We start from the raw sequence: 16,668 nt of genomic DNA, 5'->3' as shown, positions 1-16,668 counted from the left end.
CCCACCTTTCTCACCAACGGAAACTCTAGACGAGCTTCCCAAATCGATCTACTCCTCCAAATAGCCCAAGCGTAGCTCGAGCTCTGATACCAATTGTTGGGCAAAAACAACCCCGTGTCGTTGAACCAAACCAAACGCCGATCAAAGAGGGCCAAAACCAACCAATGTCAATGCACAAACAAAACACCAATTTTTAACATGGTTCGGCAATTTCCTACGTCCATGGGGCAAGAAGGGGATGAGGTTTTCACTAATAGAGAAGAATAGTATAACTTGAGATTACAAATCATTCAAAGGAACAAACTAATCTCACCAACAAAACTCTTAATCTCTCCAAATAAACTCTAATCAAATAGCTCAGAAAATACCTCCTTTCTGTGCTCCAAATATCACAAACTCTTGCTTTAGAAACCCTAGAAATGTATATTGGTATTTATACAAATACCAAAACCCAATAAGAACAAAAAACCAAACATGGACCTGACCCGCTACGCGGTCGACCGTCACGATCGACCGCGACCAACGATAGAACCTGGAAAAACTCCTACATGGTCTGGCGGTCGACCGCGACAAACGACAGAGCCCAAAAATACATTACAGGGTCTGGCGGTCGACCGCGGCGGCCGATCGTGCCAAATCCAGACTCATACATGAGCCTGTGCACGTTCGCGGTCGACCGGCCTTGCGCCGCGGTCGATCGCACAGCTCCAAAACAGATCCCTGTATCCCAAAAACCTGTTCTTCTTCAAAATTCTTCGCGATTTCTTCAATTGCTACCAAAGTAAAGTATTCTGCTTTAGAAATAAAAGAGTAGATGTAATGCAAATAATGGCATTCATGTTTGTTAATAAATAAACAAAAAAGAAGCATTAACTATATAAATACGAAAATGTCTGAAAAAGTATGATTCGATTAGTCTCCCTTCTCCCTTCCTCAATTTCTAGGGTTTCGTCACAATCAATGGCAGATCGAGCAATAGCAACATCAACGACAAAGCCAATATGGATGAAGCAAGCAGTGGGGGCCAAGATCAAAAGCGAGGCCGAAAAACCTTAGAAAAAGCATGCGTTTATATAATTCAATGGTGTTAACATGACTAACATAATCAATTAATGAATGCTTCTAATATTATTAACATACAGTACCTACAAAAATATATATTAATTAGTGACATAATCTTCTTTAAACAAAAACTCAAAGAATCATGGTTATAGAGTACGCACTGTAATTTTGCCTTGTATATGTACGTTTTGAGAGTTAGTTAACAATAAAACTAAAATTAAATTAAATGACTTAATGGTGATCCGTGCAAAGCACATATTTATATATAATAGTGAAATGACAATCTTTAAAAAATAGACAAATGACAAATAAACTATAATTTAATGTAAGAATAAGGAAATGAAATCATACCTCAAAGTAAACAGAGAAATAGAGTGCAAACCCAAGATGTACTGGCTATGAGGATGGGCATAAGCAAATTTCTAAGTCTTCATATAGGCAGAATACTTTTTTCCCAAACTTCTTTTTTTGTAAGTATTCCATGATTTGCTTTGCTGAATGTATTAAGTTAAAGATCTCTACATCCACGAAGTTGCTTCCAAGCTCATTTGAGGTATGTATGATTTTAAGAATCCCTCTATGATAAAACCAAAACTAAGCCAAACCAAGAGGTTAACCTTCATATCATGCCAATTATTTTCTCAACACATTTACATTTACAATGATTACTGCGAGAAAAGTTTAACAAAACATGGTGCAAAGCACAATACATCCTTTTATAATTGCCTTTATACTCAAACAAAATTATTATATCTTTGTCCTTTCTTCGTCTTCTCCTGCTCAGTAGGCGGCATAGCTAGCCACATATTCTTGAGACAATGTACCATAATCGGTACATTTCGCTCCTCAATGATTATATAATATAAAAGTATGTAACACAAAGTATCTAAGAAGTGCAGATCAATATTAATTACCTAAAAAACTAAATAATTACATAATAGTAACCCACCTGACAACCATTACTACTTATAATCAAAACAATTAAGGAGGAATAATAGAGGGGTGTGTGGGGGGGGGCATGAATACTGAATGGTGTTACAATGTATGATACTTCTCGTGACTCACGGACTCTTAAGGGTTGAAATTCTCTTAAGGAGAAGCAAGCAGTCTTATAGAAATAGCAATAACCAAAAACATCATTGAGTTCATGAATGTTTTGTTCATGCACCTCAACCCTTAAAGGGTCCAAGACACCAAAGTCTATCAACTGGGATGCTCAAGCACTTTAATCCTTAAGGATCCACAACAAACAATTGGTATATCAAAGATAAAGGAAAAAAGAAGAAAACAATCAAATCATAATTACTGAGATTGATACAAGAAAACCATGTAGAACATAAATATTGGAACACAAATAACAGTGTTTTTTCTTATCAAGCTCAATAGCAAATAATGAGAAAGAGACTTTCATGCTACAGGTTGTTGGCAAAAACTACTTCATGATACAGATGAAGCTAATGCTACTAACATATAGAGAGAATGCTACACAGTGCTTTATGGACAGTGACTCCCTTAACTAATCCACGATAAAGAATAGCCCTTAATCCAACAACATTGCATCTGACACATTATCAAGGATTGTTTTGCTAAATTTGTTTCCATAAGAAAAAGATTCAAGGGTCATTTTGGTTGTTGTTTGGATAAATCCAGGCCTGAAATAAAGAAAAAAGGATTTTTTTTATAATGATATGCATTATCATTGCACATAAACTATGATAAAGATGTCCGTATCATTTATTATTGCCATCTTAAATAACCATTTCACTTGGACTCATAAGTTTCCCTGACAATTAATCTCACAGAATTACAAACATTAGTACATTACCAAGTGGGTTACTACAAATGACATTCAATAACTATTCTAGAAAATTTTATAGAAGAAATAATTTAGGGATTTTAATGTATGTTGTCTTTCTCTTCAATAGCGTGTTCATTTGGTCGTGGGTGGATACGCTTTAGATTATGAAGAACTGATGTTATAATGTATGATACTTCTCATGACTTTGTGAAATAAACGTTTAGTTAAAGATAAGACTACGTCATGATATCAACTTTTATATAGCTACATATAAATGAACTAATAGAAGGTGCATTTTTGTATTGGTTTTTATCTAAATTTCTTTATTCAGTATTCTTGTTTTTATAGTTAAATGAATTGGATGTAATGAGGCTCATTCAAGCAATTCATTAAAGGAACATGGTACAAAAATAGAGTTCTTCGTGATGATCCATAAAGTTGATGTTGATGCAAGCTCAAAAATTAGATAGCTGGAAAATTTATGCATAAATGTCAAAAGTTTATAATAGTTCTACGATTAAAAAAATAATGTAATGAATGATCAAATTAACAATAAATATTTATTGAAGTTCTGTAAACACATCAAAAACAAAAGTCTGGCGGCCATGAACAAACTTTAAATGATAATGAATAGTGCTTTACATTACAACTATTGATGCAGGCCTAGTTTAGATGAAGTGAAATTGCTCAACCAACTATTGATGCAGGTCTAGTTTAGATGAAGTGAAGTTGCTCAACCAATTCTAAGTCATAAATCCCAAAATACCACACCTAATAAATTATAAATTTAATTCTAATCCATTTGATTTAAATGGCTTGTATAGAAGTTAAAGGCCATAAAACGCTGTTTACTTTTATCGAAAACCACTTTCTTTGGTAGATTATGCGATGCAATCAAAATTTAGAGTTCACTATCCTATTTACAGTAATAAAAAAGAACAAAAGAAATTCTCATGATTACAGTGTGGTTTTTGAGCTCCAACCTGGAAATATAATTAACAATCTAATTTCTACTCAAACACCGCTTATACAGTTATACCTAGAATACCTTAATAACTAAACACAAATGAAATGATATAATAGAGCATAATGAAAAATGCTAATGTTAAATGTTTTTTTCTTTTAAACATTTGCGCTCATGAAAATCATTAAATAAAAAATATTTTAAGTGATATGGTTAAATTAATTAGTAAAGTAATGCCAATACATTCAACAATGTAGGATAAGTTTGCCCTGTTTTAAAATACAATCTCAATTTCAAGTGAAAGAACATTCAATCTGAACATGATGGAACAAATTAGAAAAAGTAAGCATTTGATTATTCACTTCAACAACAAAGCAAGTTTGACAAAATAAAATGTAAAAATCAATAGAAAAAACAGCTAACCACACTTGAATAAGTGCCAAAGAAAGAGGACCACAATCAAATGGCGGTTGACATGGGAAAACTACCAAAAAGAAACAAATAACCCGAGCAGATCCCAATTTCAGAAAAAACGAATTTGTAAAATTCTAGGGATTCGTAACAAAATAAGAAACAAAGGATAAACCTTGTTAAATTTCTCCAATTCGCTGGTTGAGGAAGAGGAATTAGGAGGCGCGACAACGAGGTTAGAGAATTGGGATCTACTCGGGTTTGAATCGATGATGAAGACGTGGGATCTGCTAGGGTTTGAGTCAATAATAGCCAAAGTATGATGCTAATGTGATTGAGGTCAGGATTGTTGAAGAGGGAAGAAGATGATATGGGAATTTGTTGAAGAGGGAAGAAGATGAAATGGGGAAAGGGGAAACCACAACGGAGCTTGAGTTCTCAAGGCAGAACGCGATGTCTGAAGTTGAAGAAGACAAAGCGGAGATTTAAAGAAAATGGGGAAAGGGAAAACCGCACCGGAGATGGGGGGAACGTGGGAGAACGTGGGTTGGTTATTCATTTAATTTTTTCATTGTTTATAATCTTAAGTTACTGTTCATATTAGCTGTTTTGTTGTTCTCCTTTAGTAATAAAGAAGTAGATTACATAACGTGAGGTCACACGGGGTCACACGTCATCGACGAATACAAATTTTTATCGACGACTAAAAAAATACGTCCAAGTGCACATTTGCTGGACTTTTAATACCAATTATACCACAATGTCATCGGAGAAACTATTAATACCAAACCTGTTAGGAGGGTTATAGAAACACTAATTTTGTAATTTAATTTCCGTGCAAAATAGTCTGAAATAATTGTCCTTTAAATCTTGCGGATTTAGGAGTATGTATGAAATAAGAGGAATTCGGATTGGTTGGAGGAGAATTATAATTCGTTAATGGTGCCTGTTGAAAGTTCATGATACATTTTAGAAAATTTAAAGTTTTAACTAAAATTGAAATGGGTGAAAATTTTGGATATTAAAGTGAAAATAAAGAAAAAAAGGACATGGAAAAATGGGGAAAAAGTTTCTATCAATATATTAACACGCTATTATTTCTGTCTTCGCCTTCATTTAACGCGGTCTCCTCAGTGACTTTTTATCGAACACTTTCCCTTCTCCTAAAACCCTCTCTCATAAAAAGCGCGGGAAAAAAAGGAAGGAGCAGCCATGGCGCCTCTGGTTCCAAGCTCTCAGCCATGGGTCGAGAAATAGTTACCTCCACTCTCTCTCTCCCTCTCTCTCTCTCTCTAACTCGCTCTCTAAGATTCGTTTCCTAAACCCTAACCCTCGTTGTCCTCCTCTTCCCTTTTCTGTAGCCGACCGAAGCAGGTGAAGGATGTGGCGTCGCAGGAGGAGGTCGTCCGCGTTCTCACCAACACGCTCGAGACTGCCAATGTATGCGATTGTATCTTTTTGGTTTGATTCGATACATTTTTACCAAATTTCGAGTTTTTTTTACACTATTTTCTCAAAAAAATTTATGCAGTGCCCTCACATGTTGTTCTATGGTCCGCCGGGAACAGGAAAGACCACCACAGCCCTCGCCATCGCCCATCAACTGTTCGGGTAATTTAAAAAGCCCTAATTTTTAAGCACTAGGTTTTCCCCTCTCCAGCGGTCTATTTATGATGCCCTAATTGGATGTGAGTGTAAATTCGTGTTAAAATCCAACCTTTTATTCTGCCACCAAAATACCTTGCTAAATCTGAATTTTACTCGTGAATTCAGGGCTTAGTGCAAGACAGCGTCAGTAGGGTGTCTAAACTAATAATATAAATAACTCAACACGATGTAAAATGAAAACTATCACTAAAGAACAATAGAAAACTATGAATACTTAAAAATTGTAAAGGAACAATAAAATAACCTATACACATGAAATGACTGTATTTGTAAATATAAAATATAATTCGAATAGACCCCAGGCAGTGAGATCTGAAGCATGATCTGCAGTTCCTTACGAGCGGTAAACTTCTCTTTTTCTTTACTTCGACACAGAAACTTCTACAGACGGAAAGTTATTTTCTACAATGTAGGATCTGCACCTAGCATCTTCCGTCTAGCACGTGATTAATTTATAATCATTTTGTTGCATAAATTTCACTTGGATTGAAGTTAATAGATTCAGAGCTACTGGGCATTTGCTAGGAGGTAATTTGAACATCAGTGTAGAAGTAGAGATTCAAGTTGGAGGTGTTGGCACGAGCAAACAGAGACTTCTGCAGACTTGTATTGAATTGTGAGAAAGCATTTGGCATGGTTGTCGGAAACTAGTACGGGATTTTGGTTAAAAGTATTTTAGTAATTATTCTCTTCATCCTAAAAAAAAAATTCTGTTCAACTATGGTAGGGAAAATTCCACATGATATTATGGGTTTAATCACCAACATAGCATTGCTAGTTTGTATACAGATGCTAAATCTGTCATTTCAGATTGAAAGATTAGGCTTTTCTTGGAAATAATAAATTTGATGTTAGATGATGATATAATTCACTCAATTAGTTTAAATTGGATATGACAATCGAAGGTATATAATAGTACCATGTGAATTTAGAAATTAGTTTTTTAGCATTACTTCAAAACTGTTTCCTGAGGAAAGGATATCCTCGAAAACTTTCATGCCAGATGATCGTATAATTCCTGCAGCCACAGGTTTAACTTTAGCCCCTAGTAGATATGGATGAATGATTGAACAAAAGGTCAAATGTATATAATGCCACATTTATTAAAGTCTAGGCTTTCAGCGTCACTGTTGAACTGGTTTCTCGGGGAGAAATCCTCAAAATTGGAGTTAAGAGTTTGATGTAGATGATGATATGATTACGTCGTCACTTATCACAAGTCTAGCCTTAATTATATATAACAAATATTTGATCATTTTAGAAGTTATATAATGCTCTGTTCATTTAAAACTTAAGCATATCACTCAATTACTTGTTTGTCGGGAAAATATCCTCAAGCTATGGTCATATTGATGTTTCACATTTCAAAAGATGTTGCACCAATTCACTAATCAGCTGTTGTATAGTCTGATAATTGGTTGGCTTGGGTCAAAGACTATTGAATAATTGGTGACACATGACTTTAAATGTATTTGCTAATTTAGGAGGCAGACGTTCTAGGTGAAATAGGTTTGTATAGCTTCACCAGCATTTAAAACCTGTTAACACCGAAATTTAGTAGTGATATGAATAACATCCAAAATTTAGGCCAACCTAGTCACTCCAGTTAATACAGTGAATGGCCTCCAGTGACTTTTATATACTATGTTAAGACCATCTCCAACCGGCCTCTATATCTCCAAAATCTCCAAATTTGGAGAGTGGAACCTCTCCAACCACTCTCCAAATTTGGAGATCTCCAAATTTAACCCTCCAAATTTGGAGGGTGAGGAAAAAAAATGGAGGGTCTCTTCATAACACTATTCATGGTTTATTAATTACAATTTTGCCATTTTTAACTATTTGATTTCTTAAAAATTACCACTTTACCATCCTTCTTAGTAATTTAAATTAGATGTTTAATTTAAAATAAATATAGTTAAAAAATTATTAATCTAATATTTGAAATCATTATATATTTGGAAAGGGCTCATTGAGATCTTTAAAATGAAACTAAGATTAATTTATTTTAGTATTATTATAAAATTATTAATTTTTAAATTAAATAAATAAGTATCAGACATGAAATTTTAAATACGGGGATCTATTTAATATGTTGTATTGCAGTATTAATATTGGGTTCATTTTAAAGCTCTCATCGATACCTTTATAATGTTATAAATTTTTTTTCCAAATAAATTATTAACAATAAAATTATTAACATAAACTATATCCAACATTATTTAATTTATATGGATTTTTTGATAAAAAAATAAAAAGAAAAACATTTGGAGAGTGTGGGTTGGAGCAACCCTCCAAATTGGAATATTCCTAGAATATTCCAATTTGGAGGGTGAAATTTGGAGGGTATGGTTGGAGATGCCCTAAGTTCTCAATATCAAGAAAATCTTGTTATTCTGTGTGAAGTTACTTAAATTTTTGTTAACATGCTTTCCTTGTAATTTATCGCTTCTCTGTTTTGAGGCTGTTATTGCTAAAGGAAGAGCTGCATGCTATTTCAACTGTGACTTTCATTCTTATGACTGTGCCTATCACATTGTCCAATGAAGTAAGAGTTTCTAACGCAAGTGATGATCGAGGCATCAATGTTGTGCGGACTAAGATTAAGGATTTTGCCGCTGTTGCAGTTGGTACTGGGACTCGTCCAGGGTACATCCCTGATTTAAATTGAATTTAACAGGCCAACTTCCTAATACTGTAATCATTTTTTTTATCACTTTGCATATTTGTGTGTGTTACATAGATATCCTTGCCCGCCGTACAAAATCATAATATTAGATGAGGCTGATTCGATGACTGAAGATGCTCAGGTGAGTGCAATTACTTAGCCAAACCTTTGCACAGTATTATGTGTACATGCATGCGTATACACTCATGCAAACTACACATGACATAGTCTAAATCTTGGTGCTATACATTTCTCTGCTGAACAGAATGCCTTGAGACGAACTATGGAAACTTACTCTAAAGTCACAAGATTCTTCTTCATTTGCAATTACATTAGCAGGTAATTCTCTCTTTCTGTTCATTACTGCAGACTTCAAACAGATCACATCTCTATACTGTTCAAATTTCAACAAATAATATTGACCTTTTTATCACATAGGATCATAGAGCCACTTGCCTCCAGATGTGCAAAGTTTCGCTTCAAGTCTCTTTCTGAAGAAATTATGTACAACCGCATTTTGCACATTTGTAAAGAAGAGGGCCTCAATCTTGACTCAGAGGTTTGGTTATACATACTCAATAGATCAATAGAGCCAGCTTTCATTAGCATCATATTAAATTTTAAACTTTGTTTGTTTGTGCATTAACCCAGGCTTTATCCACATTGAGCTCCATTTCTGAGGGAGATCTTCGTCGTGCTATAACATACCTGCAGGTGCTAATCTCTAGAACAACAATTATCTTCTAAGGTCAAGAAGTTTGGTGTCATGTACTCTTATGCCCACTCCTCGCTTCACTGCAACCTTTTCTCCTTTCATTTTTCAAAGAGCATTCTGCATGTGTGCAGTCTCTCATAAGATGTTTAAGTAGTTAATCTCAGAGGTGCATGAATAACTGTGAAATGGTTTCCTTCCATGTTTTCAGAGTGCTGCTCGCTTGTTCGGGTCCTCCATTTCAGCCAAGGACCTAATTAGTGTTTCTGGGGTACGTGTTTGACATCTATGCTCTTGGAACTTCTTTATGTTTTGTTTTTAGACGTTCTTTGAGCATGCTGTTATTAAATATTGTTTTAAAGATGTACCGACAAAATCTTCCAACTAAAATAGGAAAGGGAAGATAAAATAGGGAAAAGGAAGGTAGACAAGGAGAGACAAAATAAATATATTCTTTGGGAGTTTAGTGAAGGGTATGGAAGAAAACTTATTTCATCATGTTTGGGAGCTCAAATAAAGGAAAGGGAAGGAAAAAGAAGGGTTTTATAATCCAATCCCAGTCATTGACCAAAATGATAGAGGACCAAGCATCTTTTATGATCAATTCTCCTCCCCTTCCCTCATCTACACCCTTTTTTTTTGTTTTTGTTTTTTTTTGTGGGGGGGTGGGTGGAAAAAATGGCTACATTTTTATGTAAATATGGTTCTTGCTGTATTATTTTTATTATATTTCCTTCCAGACGTCCTATTCCTGTGTAAGATTACATGTTGGCAACTCTATTAAACTTATGTTGGACTTTGTTCTACAAACTAGATAAAGGAGATTGTCATGTACTAAGCACTTATGAAGTTAATGCATGTTGGTTTTTAGTACCCACATAATTAAATTTGTAGCTAATCGGGTTAGGATAATCCATTTTTGATCATTTTGTTCTTGTGAATAGGATTGCGTCTAGTCGTAAAATCCAATGCAATCCATTTTGAGATGGAAAATGCTCATGAAACCATTATTCTATGGCCTTGTCCTATTGGTTGGTGAAGAATAAGAAACGCAACAAAGCATCCCATCAATAGTTGCCGCATACTAGCCAATAACAGAGCAGGATGCTTGAGATTTGGTCCGTAGGTCAATGTTCTGAGTACACTATTATTCCCAGATCGATCCAGATTCTGAATACAGGTAGAGGGGATAACTAACATTGTACTGTGTTGATCTCTTTAGGCTTAGTTTGCAAGTGGAACAACCGGGGAAAAAACTTGAGTTGGAGAACCTTATGGTAGGTGGTAATTTTCTTGTATAGTTGTATGGTTCGGGTGGTAATCTGCATCAGTGAGGGGAATATTTAGCTCTCTCAAGCACACAAGTAATTGGAGATAGCATTTTGCTGATATCAAGTCAGGTGTATGGCGTACATAAGCGTTGACTTTTCAGATGCTATGGTTGTTCAATTAGCACCTTGCTGAATCTCCCCACCATTTCCTTCCTTTCCACTTTGTCCAATATGAGTTCACCTGCTATTAGTATCTTTATAGGAGAATTTCGAAAGAGATACTTTGTACACATTAGCAGCGCTTGGGATGGATTTAGACACCAAGTATTCCCTATGTTACTTGATTTGGTGGTTTCTACTTTGTGGTAAATCAGATTGAAATAAAGAAGCTAACTGCTCCTGGACACACTGAAAAGAGATTGCCAAACACTATCATATGAACTTGTAGTAAAATCAATGAAATCTTAATGAATTATGCATGTGATTGTAGTGAAATCCAATATGCGTGTTGATGTATACTGACATGGATGTTATGGAGATTTGCCGCATTAATAGTAAGCATAATAGCAAAGAATTTTTCAACAACAAATAACTCTAAAATCAAAGTAAAGATAACTACAGAGCTAAATTGCATCACATGAAAAAGTAACTGTAATAAAAGAATCATTTATCCACTCTGATTTCACAACAAGTTAGAACTCTATTTACAACTTATCCTTATCTCTAACCCACTATAGGATAACCTCTCCAATTAAAGCAATTTCAGAGTCACCTAATTCATGAATCATGACTAAGCGATAAGGAACTCAAATTTGCAAAAAATTCCATATTCAATTATTAACTACTCATTTATCGAAAATAATTCTTGTTCCTAGTGGCTGCCTTGTTGCACTATTTACTTGCATCGGGTTTGAATCCAGAGGGTGACTCTGAACCACCTGGGTTTTGCGCTGGTGGAATTTTAATGACTACTTGTATAAAGTTAAACTATTGCTAAGATACACTGTCTACATTATAAGCCGATACAATAAGTTGTTTAACTGAAAGTGTATGAGCATGGAGTTGTTGTTTAACTATTGCTAAGATACACCTTGATGCTGGCAGTTTACATGTGTACTTTCAACATAGTTCCATAAATTTCATTTTTTGAGAATATTATCTTTGACTAATTCCTATATTGCTCTTCTCAAAATGCATTTCTGGTACACATTAACTCATCGGTAAGGGGTGTAATTTTTCAAGGTATTCTACGAATTTTATTAAGGTGGTACTCTTTAAGCGAAAACTAACTATAACTATGCTGAAAGCATAAAGTTCATAAACTGATACATTACATATTAACTATAATTCATGTAAAATATCTGCAGTCTAAAGCAGTTACCTGCAACGTAGTTCAGATGCATACATGTATTATTCACACAGTAAAAACAAAGATGGCTAAGAAGTAAGAAGTTATTAAATGTTGTAGAAAACAAGTAGAGAGCAGGGGCTGGGTATGGCTTAGGAATTAGCATGAACTATGTTACTTGGGTACTTCTATCAAGTCGTACACGTACACGCATCCACACCCACCACCTACTTGTACCCGCATCCGCAACAAAACTTCCGTGAACTCCTTGAAGATACATTTGTCCGAACGTGTGCTCAATTCTATAATGCATGCTTTAACTTAAAATACTTGTCCTAGTTAAACAATAGTGATTTCATGTAACTTATTAATTTCAATATATGTATTTAGTCGTATAGTCGTGTCCCCACACTTTACCTATTACAAGTTTGCCGTGTCCCTTACTCACATCGGTACCTATACCTGTACCAGTACCCTTACCCATTTCCATGCAATGTAGAGCATGACTTAGTGAGAAAAGTACCTCGGATTTTTAATAAATAACAAATAGGAAATAGAAATTTGTGAGTTGTGGAAACTGTAAAATAAAGCAAGATAACCTTTTGATGGTTCAATTTTTAAGCAACGATAAATAACATTTGAAGTATAACAAAAAAAAAAGATTACAAAATGTTATCATTATATAAGAAGATAATTGTAGGAGTCAATGACATTAACTTATTCACTAGGATTTGGTTATTCAATACACTAATAAAAATATCACAGAAGAATTACAAATGTTCATCACATGGATCAAGAAGGTATATGTAGATACCAAACATGTTATGTTGTTTGCTAAATATAAACATGTGAATGCAAAATAAGATAAGCATGGAAGCATGGAATTAGTGATTTTTTAAGAAATAAAACAAGAAGTATAAAATATACGAGTCTTTTTTGAATGAGTTCCATTAGCTAAGTACCAAGTATTCACGCAAGCTTCAGAGTAATAATATACAAATTTAAAGAGTGAAAATAACAATCATTATCCATACTAGCATCAGAGCATGTGCAAATTTATATCCAAACAATTCAATGTGTATTTATGGAGTTTAATTATAGTAAAAAGATGCGGGTGCATATTGGACTTGAAAAAAATAATAAAATAATTATAAAATAAGTGTATAACTGTAGATAGAGGTGTAATGTATTAATTTATTTAGAATTTATTTTAGAATATATTTGTTACTTTCTTAAAGTTTGATGATCTAAAATATCACCATTTTGTCCTTCATTTTAATAAGAGAAATGAAATTCATCTTTAGATATTAGATAATAGTTTTATTGAGTACTAGTGGTTATAAATAAAATAATTTATTTTCTGTTTTGTCTATTTTTTTAATTATCAATTGTAATGTCATAGTATATTAATTTTAAAATAAAGAAATAAAAGCTGTCATTAATATGTAAACTTCTATTAACATACTCGAGCGAGCGAGAGAGAGAGGGAGAGAGGGAGAGATCGAGAGAGATCGAGAGAGAGAGAGAGAGAGAGAGAGAGAGAGAGAGAGAGAGAGAGAGAGAGAGAGAGAGAGAGAGAGGAGGGAGGGAGGGGAGCGCATGGGCCCACATCAATAAATGGTAGTGAAAAAATGATTAATTACCCCTAACTTTTGCCCAAATCACCTCCAATTGTTCACCACGTTTAGGGAATAAAAGCTCATTCCTTCACTTTGCACTACCCTTCCATTTTTTTAACAGAGTAGTGCTGATAAGAATCAAGAAAAAAACATAATATAACAATTTAGTAAATCTAGAAAAAGAACGGGATAGAGTTTTACAAGAAAATAATTAAAAATAGCCTTCTGAAGACTTGTGCAAACTTTGCTTGTTGCAAGATCATCTTCTAATTAACATATATGTTCGTTGCGCTAAGACCATGCATTGTCAGTAAATTGGAGGATTTAACTTTATAAACAGATGGTTTTAAATAAGAAGAGTCATGCAAAATAAGTTTATGAAGGATCAAACACAGTTTTTAGCCCACATTAGCATGCTAGAAAGTGGGTCAAACCGTCAAAGTAAGAATTTCAAGTTTTTAAAGTGCGCTAGAGGATTTTTATGACAATGTTTAGATGAAGCATAGTGGCCACTGGCTTGTTTCAACTAAAGTGGTGTCTTTGAGATTGGCCTTTTGAGTGTTTTTCCTGCTTTAATAATGAGTTTTTTTTAATTTAATAGATCCACTAAGTAGTCTGTCATACAGAATATAATCTATGGTGTTAATGATGTCTAAAAGAAGAAGTGTTAGGCCTAATGTTTAGGAAACCCAATATAACTGAAGCCCAAACGGAAGCAAAAAGACTACCAATCGCGTCACTTCTTTCCGCTGTAGGCTGTTACCAACAATCAGTGTAACTAGGTGGTGTGATTTGAAGAAAATGCAGTACCTAACTTGTAACCATGCACAGTAATATCCATGTCCAGCTCCTTAATATTCATACAAGATACTTGATTCATATAAAATTACATAAACCACTTGAATTAGACCACATTCACATATGTTATACTGTATAATCTAGTCTAGCATTCTCAAAATGATATCCTGCAACTATAAATCTCATAAGCCTAAAAATATACCTCTCTAACCAAAATACAGAGACTAACTAAAGAAAATGAACAACAAAATAGCTTTTGATTTAACTGTAAAATATTTTAACGTGGCATTGTCTAAAAAAGTTCTAATAACTAATATCTTAGGTAAACTTGTCTCAAAGTTTCTAAGAGCTAATCTTAAAAGCCTGGATGTATCTCACTTCAATGCTTGTCTTTGCTTGAATGAGCTTAATCTGCATAATCAATAAGTAGGTTTTTTGCTTGTCTTGTATGTTTCCTGAAGCCACTTCCTTTCTATAGTTCTAGTGGCTAGAACATTCAGATTGATTTGAAAATCTTTATTACGCCTTCTCAGTAAGCAAATTGAATTATGTTTCAGAGTCTACCCTTCCTGAAGACTTGGATGTTGGAGCAATGATATTATATCTTGTTATTAATTGATTTATTTATTTATTACAGCTGTTTTTTGTTCAGATACCCTTTGCTAATATTCTAGGTGTGTTCATCAGGTTATTCCTCAAGATGCTGTTCAGGCTCTCTTTGCAGCTTGTAAAAGTGGTCAATTCGACCAAGCAAATAAAGAAGTCAATAATATAATATCAGAAGGATATCCAGTTTCTCAAATGCTCAATCAGGTCCTATCACCCTTCTCTCAGTTTTTCTTTGCTGCATACACCTTAATTTAAATGCTAGCTTGTTGGCTTTCAAGTTAATTCCGTGCTTTGTAGTGCAGTTGTTCGAAGTGGTAGTGAATGCAGATGATATATCAGATGAACAGAAAGCCAGAATTTGCAAGAGATTGGGCGAAGCGGACAAGGTTTGTTGTTAGTCTTACATTATGGCACATTCGATTAGCACTAGTTAAATACAGCTGAATTGAACTATAAAACTTTTAACAAATTATGGTAGTTTTGGTTTGATATTGTTTGGACTCAGAATCAGCTTCTAATTTCTTAGATCTGGTTAAACATTGAAGTCTTGAAATTGTCCTCTGTTGAATTTGACTCTTATCTGAACAAATATGAAAATGTATCAATGCAACTAAACCAGGCACGACTAGTAGTTGAAACTATACAATTGCATCCTTACCTCTGGGAAATGTATTTTGTACAAACATACGCCTAAAGGGCTTTAGTTTATCCTATATTCCATGCATTTTCCCCATGACACGGTTCGTTGTGATGCTTCTCTTATGGTGGTTACCTATGAATCCTCAGTGTCTGGTTGATGGCGCCGATGAATATCTGCAGCTATTGGATGTTGCCAGTAATACGATGAAAGCCCTCTCTAACATGCCAGAAGAGTTGAAATTTGATTAGTTGGTATCAGAACCAGTGGGAATTGGAGCCCATCGTTAGTGCTTGATCTGGTTATGGCTGATGACTAAAATAGGGCCTTGGCTATCTTACTAACTGTGTAACGATCAAACCTGTACTGTTGATTGTTGTTGAAAATATGTCTTCTGCCTACCTATTTATATGAGTAGTTTGGATTAGTAACTGAAGAAATGTTTTATGCATTGCTTTGCTTTATGCTTGTGAATTTGGATCTTATCTTTGTTTTAGTTACAGGCTAAGGCAGCAAGCTTAGACATCAATTAATGTATTTTTAATTTAACTTATATTGTACCTTTTCCTATGCTTTGTTTCTTGGATTGTCCACTAGCAGCATGAGAAAAAGAAGGAAACCTATGGTGACTGTGTTCTTTTGTTTCATGGTGCTGCAAACTAAATTGTGTTAAAACATGTAAATTTCTCTTTCTTTTCAAGGTTCTTCTGTAAGATATTATAAATGTGATTGATACTACATAATCAATGAAACATACGTTAATTAATGATACTACTTAAGTTTCTCATCATTGGTACATTAGCATTATGAGGAGTGAGGATGTTAAAGAGCATTACCAATAAATATCGAACTATTCAGAAGCTAATTGTCAAGCGTATAATGCTTTTCCGAATGATTTCTGAGGAAAATAAAACATGCCCATCTGATTTCCTGATGTGACATTATTGTGATTCTAGCATTTACCTTCTTGCGGGTACCTGTTATTTATGTTTTTCATTACATGTTTTCTTCAGCTTTATCTATTTGAATATTGGACTTATTTACGGCTTGCAACCACAAACAAAAATCGAATGGTTACGGAAATGAATGAGAATTGCATGTTA

General features: G+C 34.3%; 1 protein-coding gene across 1 annotated transcript; it reads left to right on the top strand.

Moving 5' to 3' along the window:
- Positions 5,351–16,210, top strand: LOC109837963 (replication factor C subunit 2). The gene is given in 12 exon segments (XM_020406356.1): positions 5,351–5,491; positions 5,597–5,675; positions 5,767–5,879; positions 8,457–8,552; positions 8,647–8,713; positions 8,837–8,910; positions 9,010–9,130; positions 9,223–9,285; positions 9,495–9,554; positions 15,007–15,132; positions 15,231–15,314; positions 15,715–16,210. Coding segments are annotated over 12 exon segments (1,029 nt in total). The 5' UTR covers positions 5,351–5,447; the 3' UTR covers positions 15,817–16,210.

Source organism: Asparagus officinalis, chromosome 4, assembly GCF_001876935.1.
Source record: "Asparagus officinalis chromosome 4, Aspof.V1, whole genome shotgun sequence".
NCBI classification, from domain to species: Eukaryota; Viridiplantae; Streptophyta; class Magnoliopsida; order Asparagales; family Asparagaceae; genus Asparagus; species Asparagus officinalis.
The sequence above is the reverse complement of the archived record's forward strand: the minus strand, read 5'-3'. Positions and strand labels throughout refer to the sequence as shown.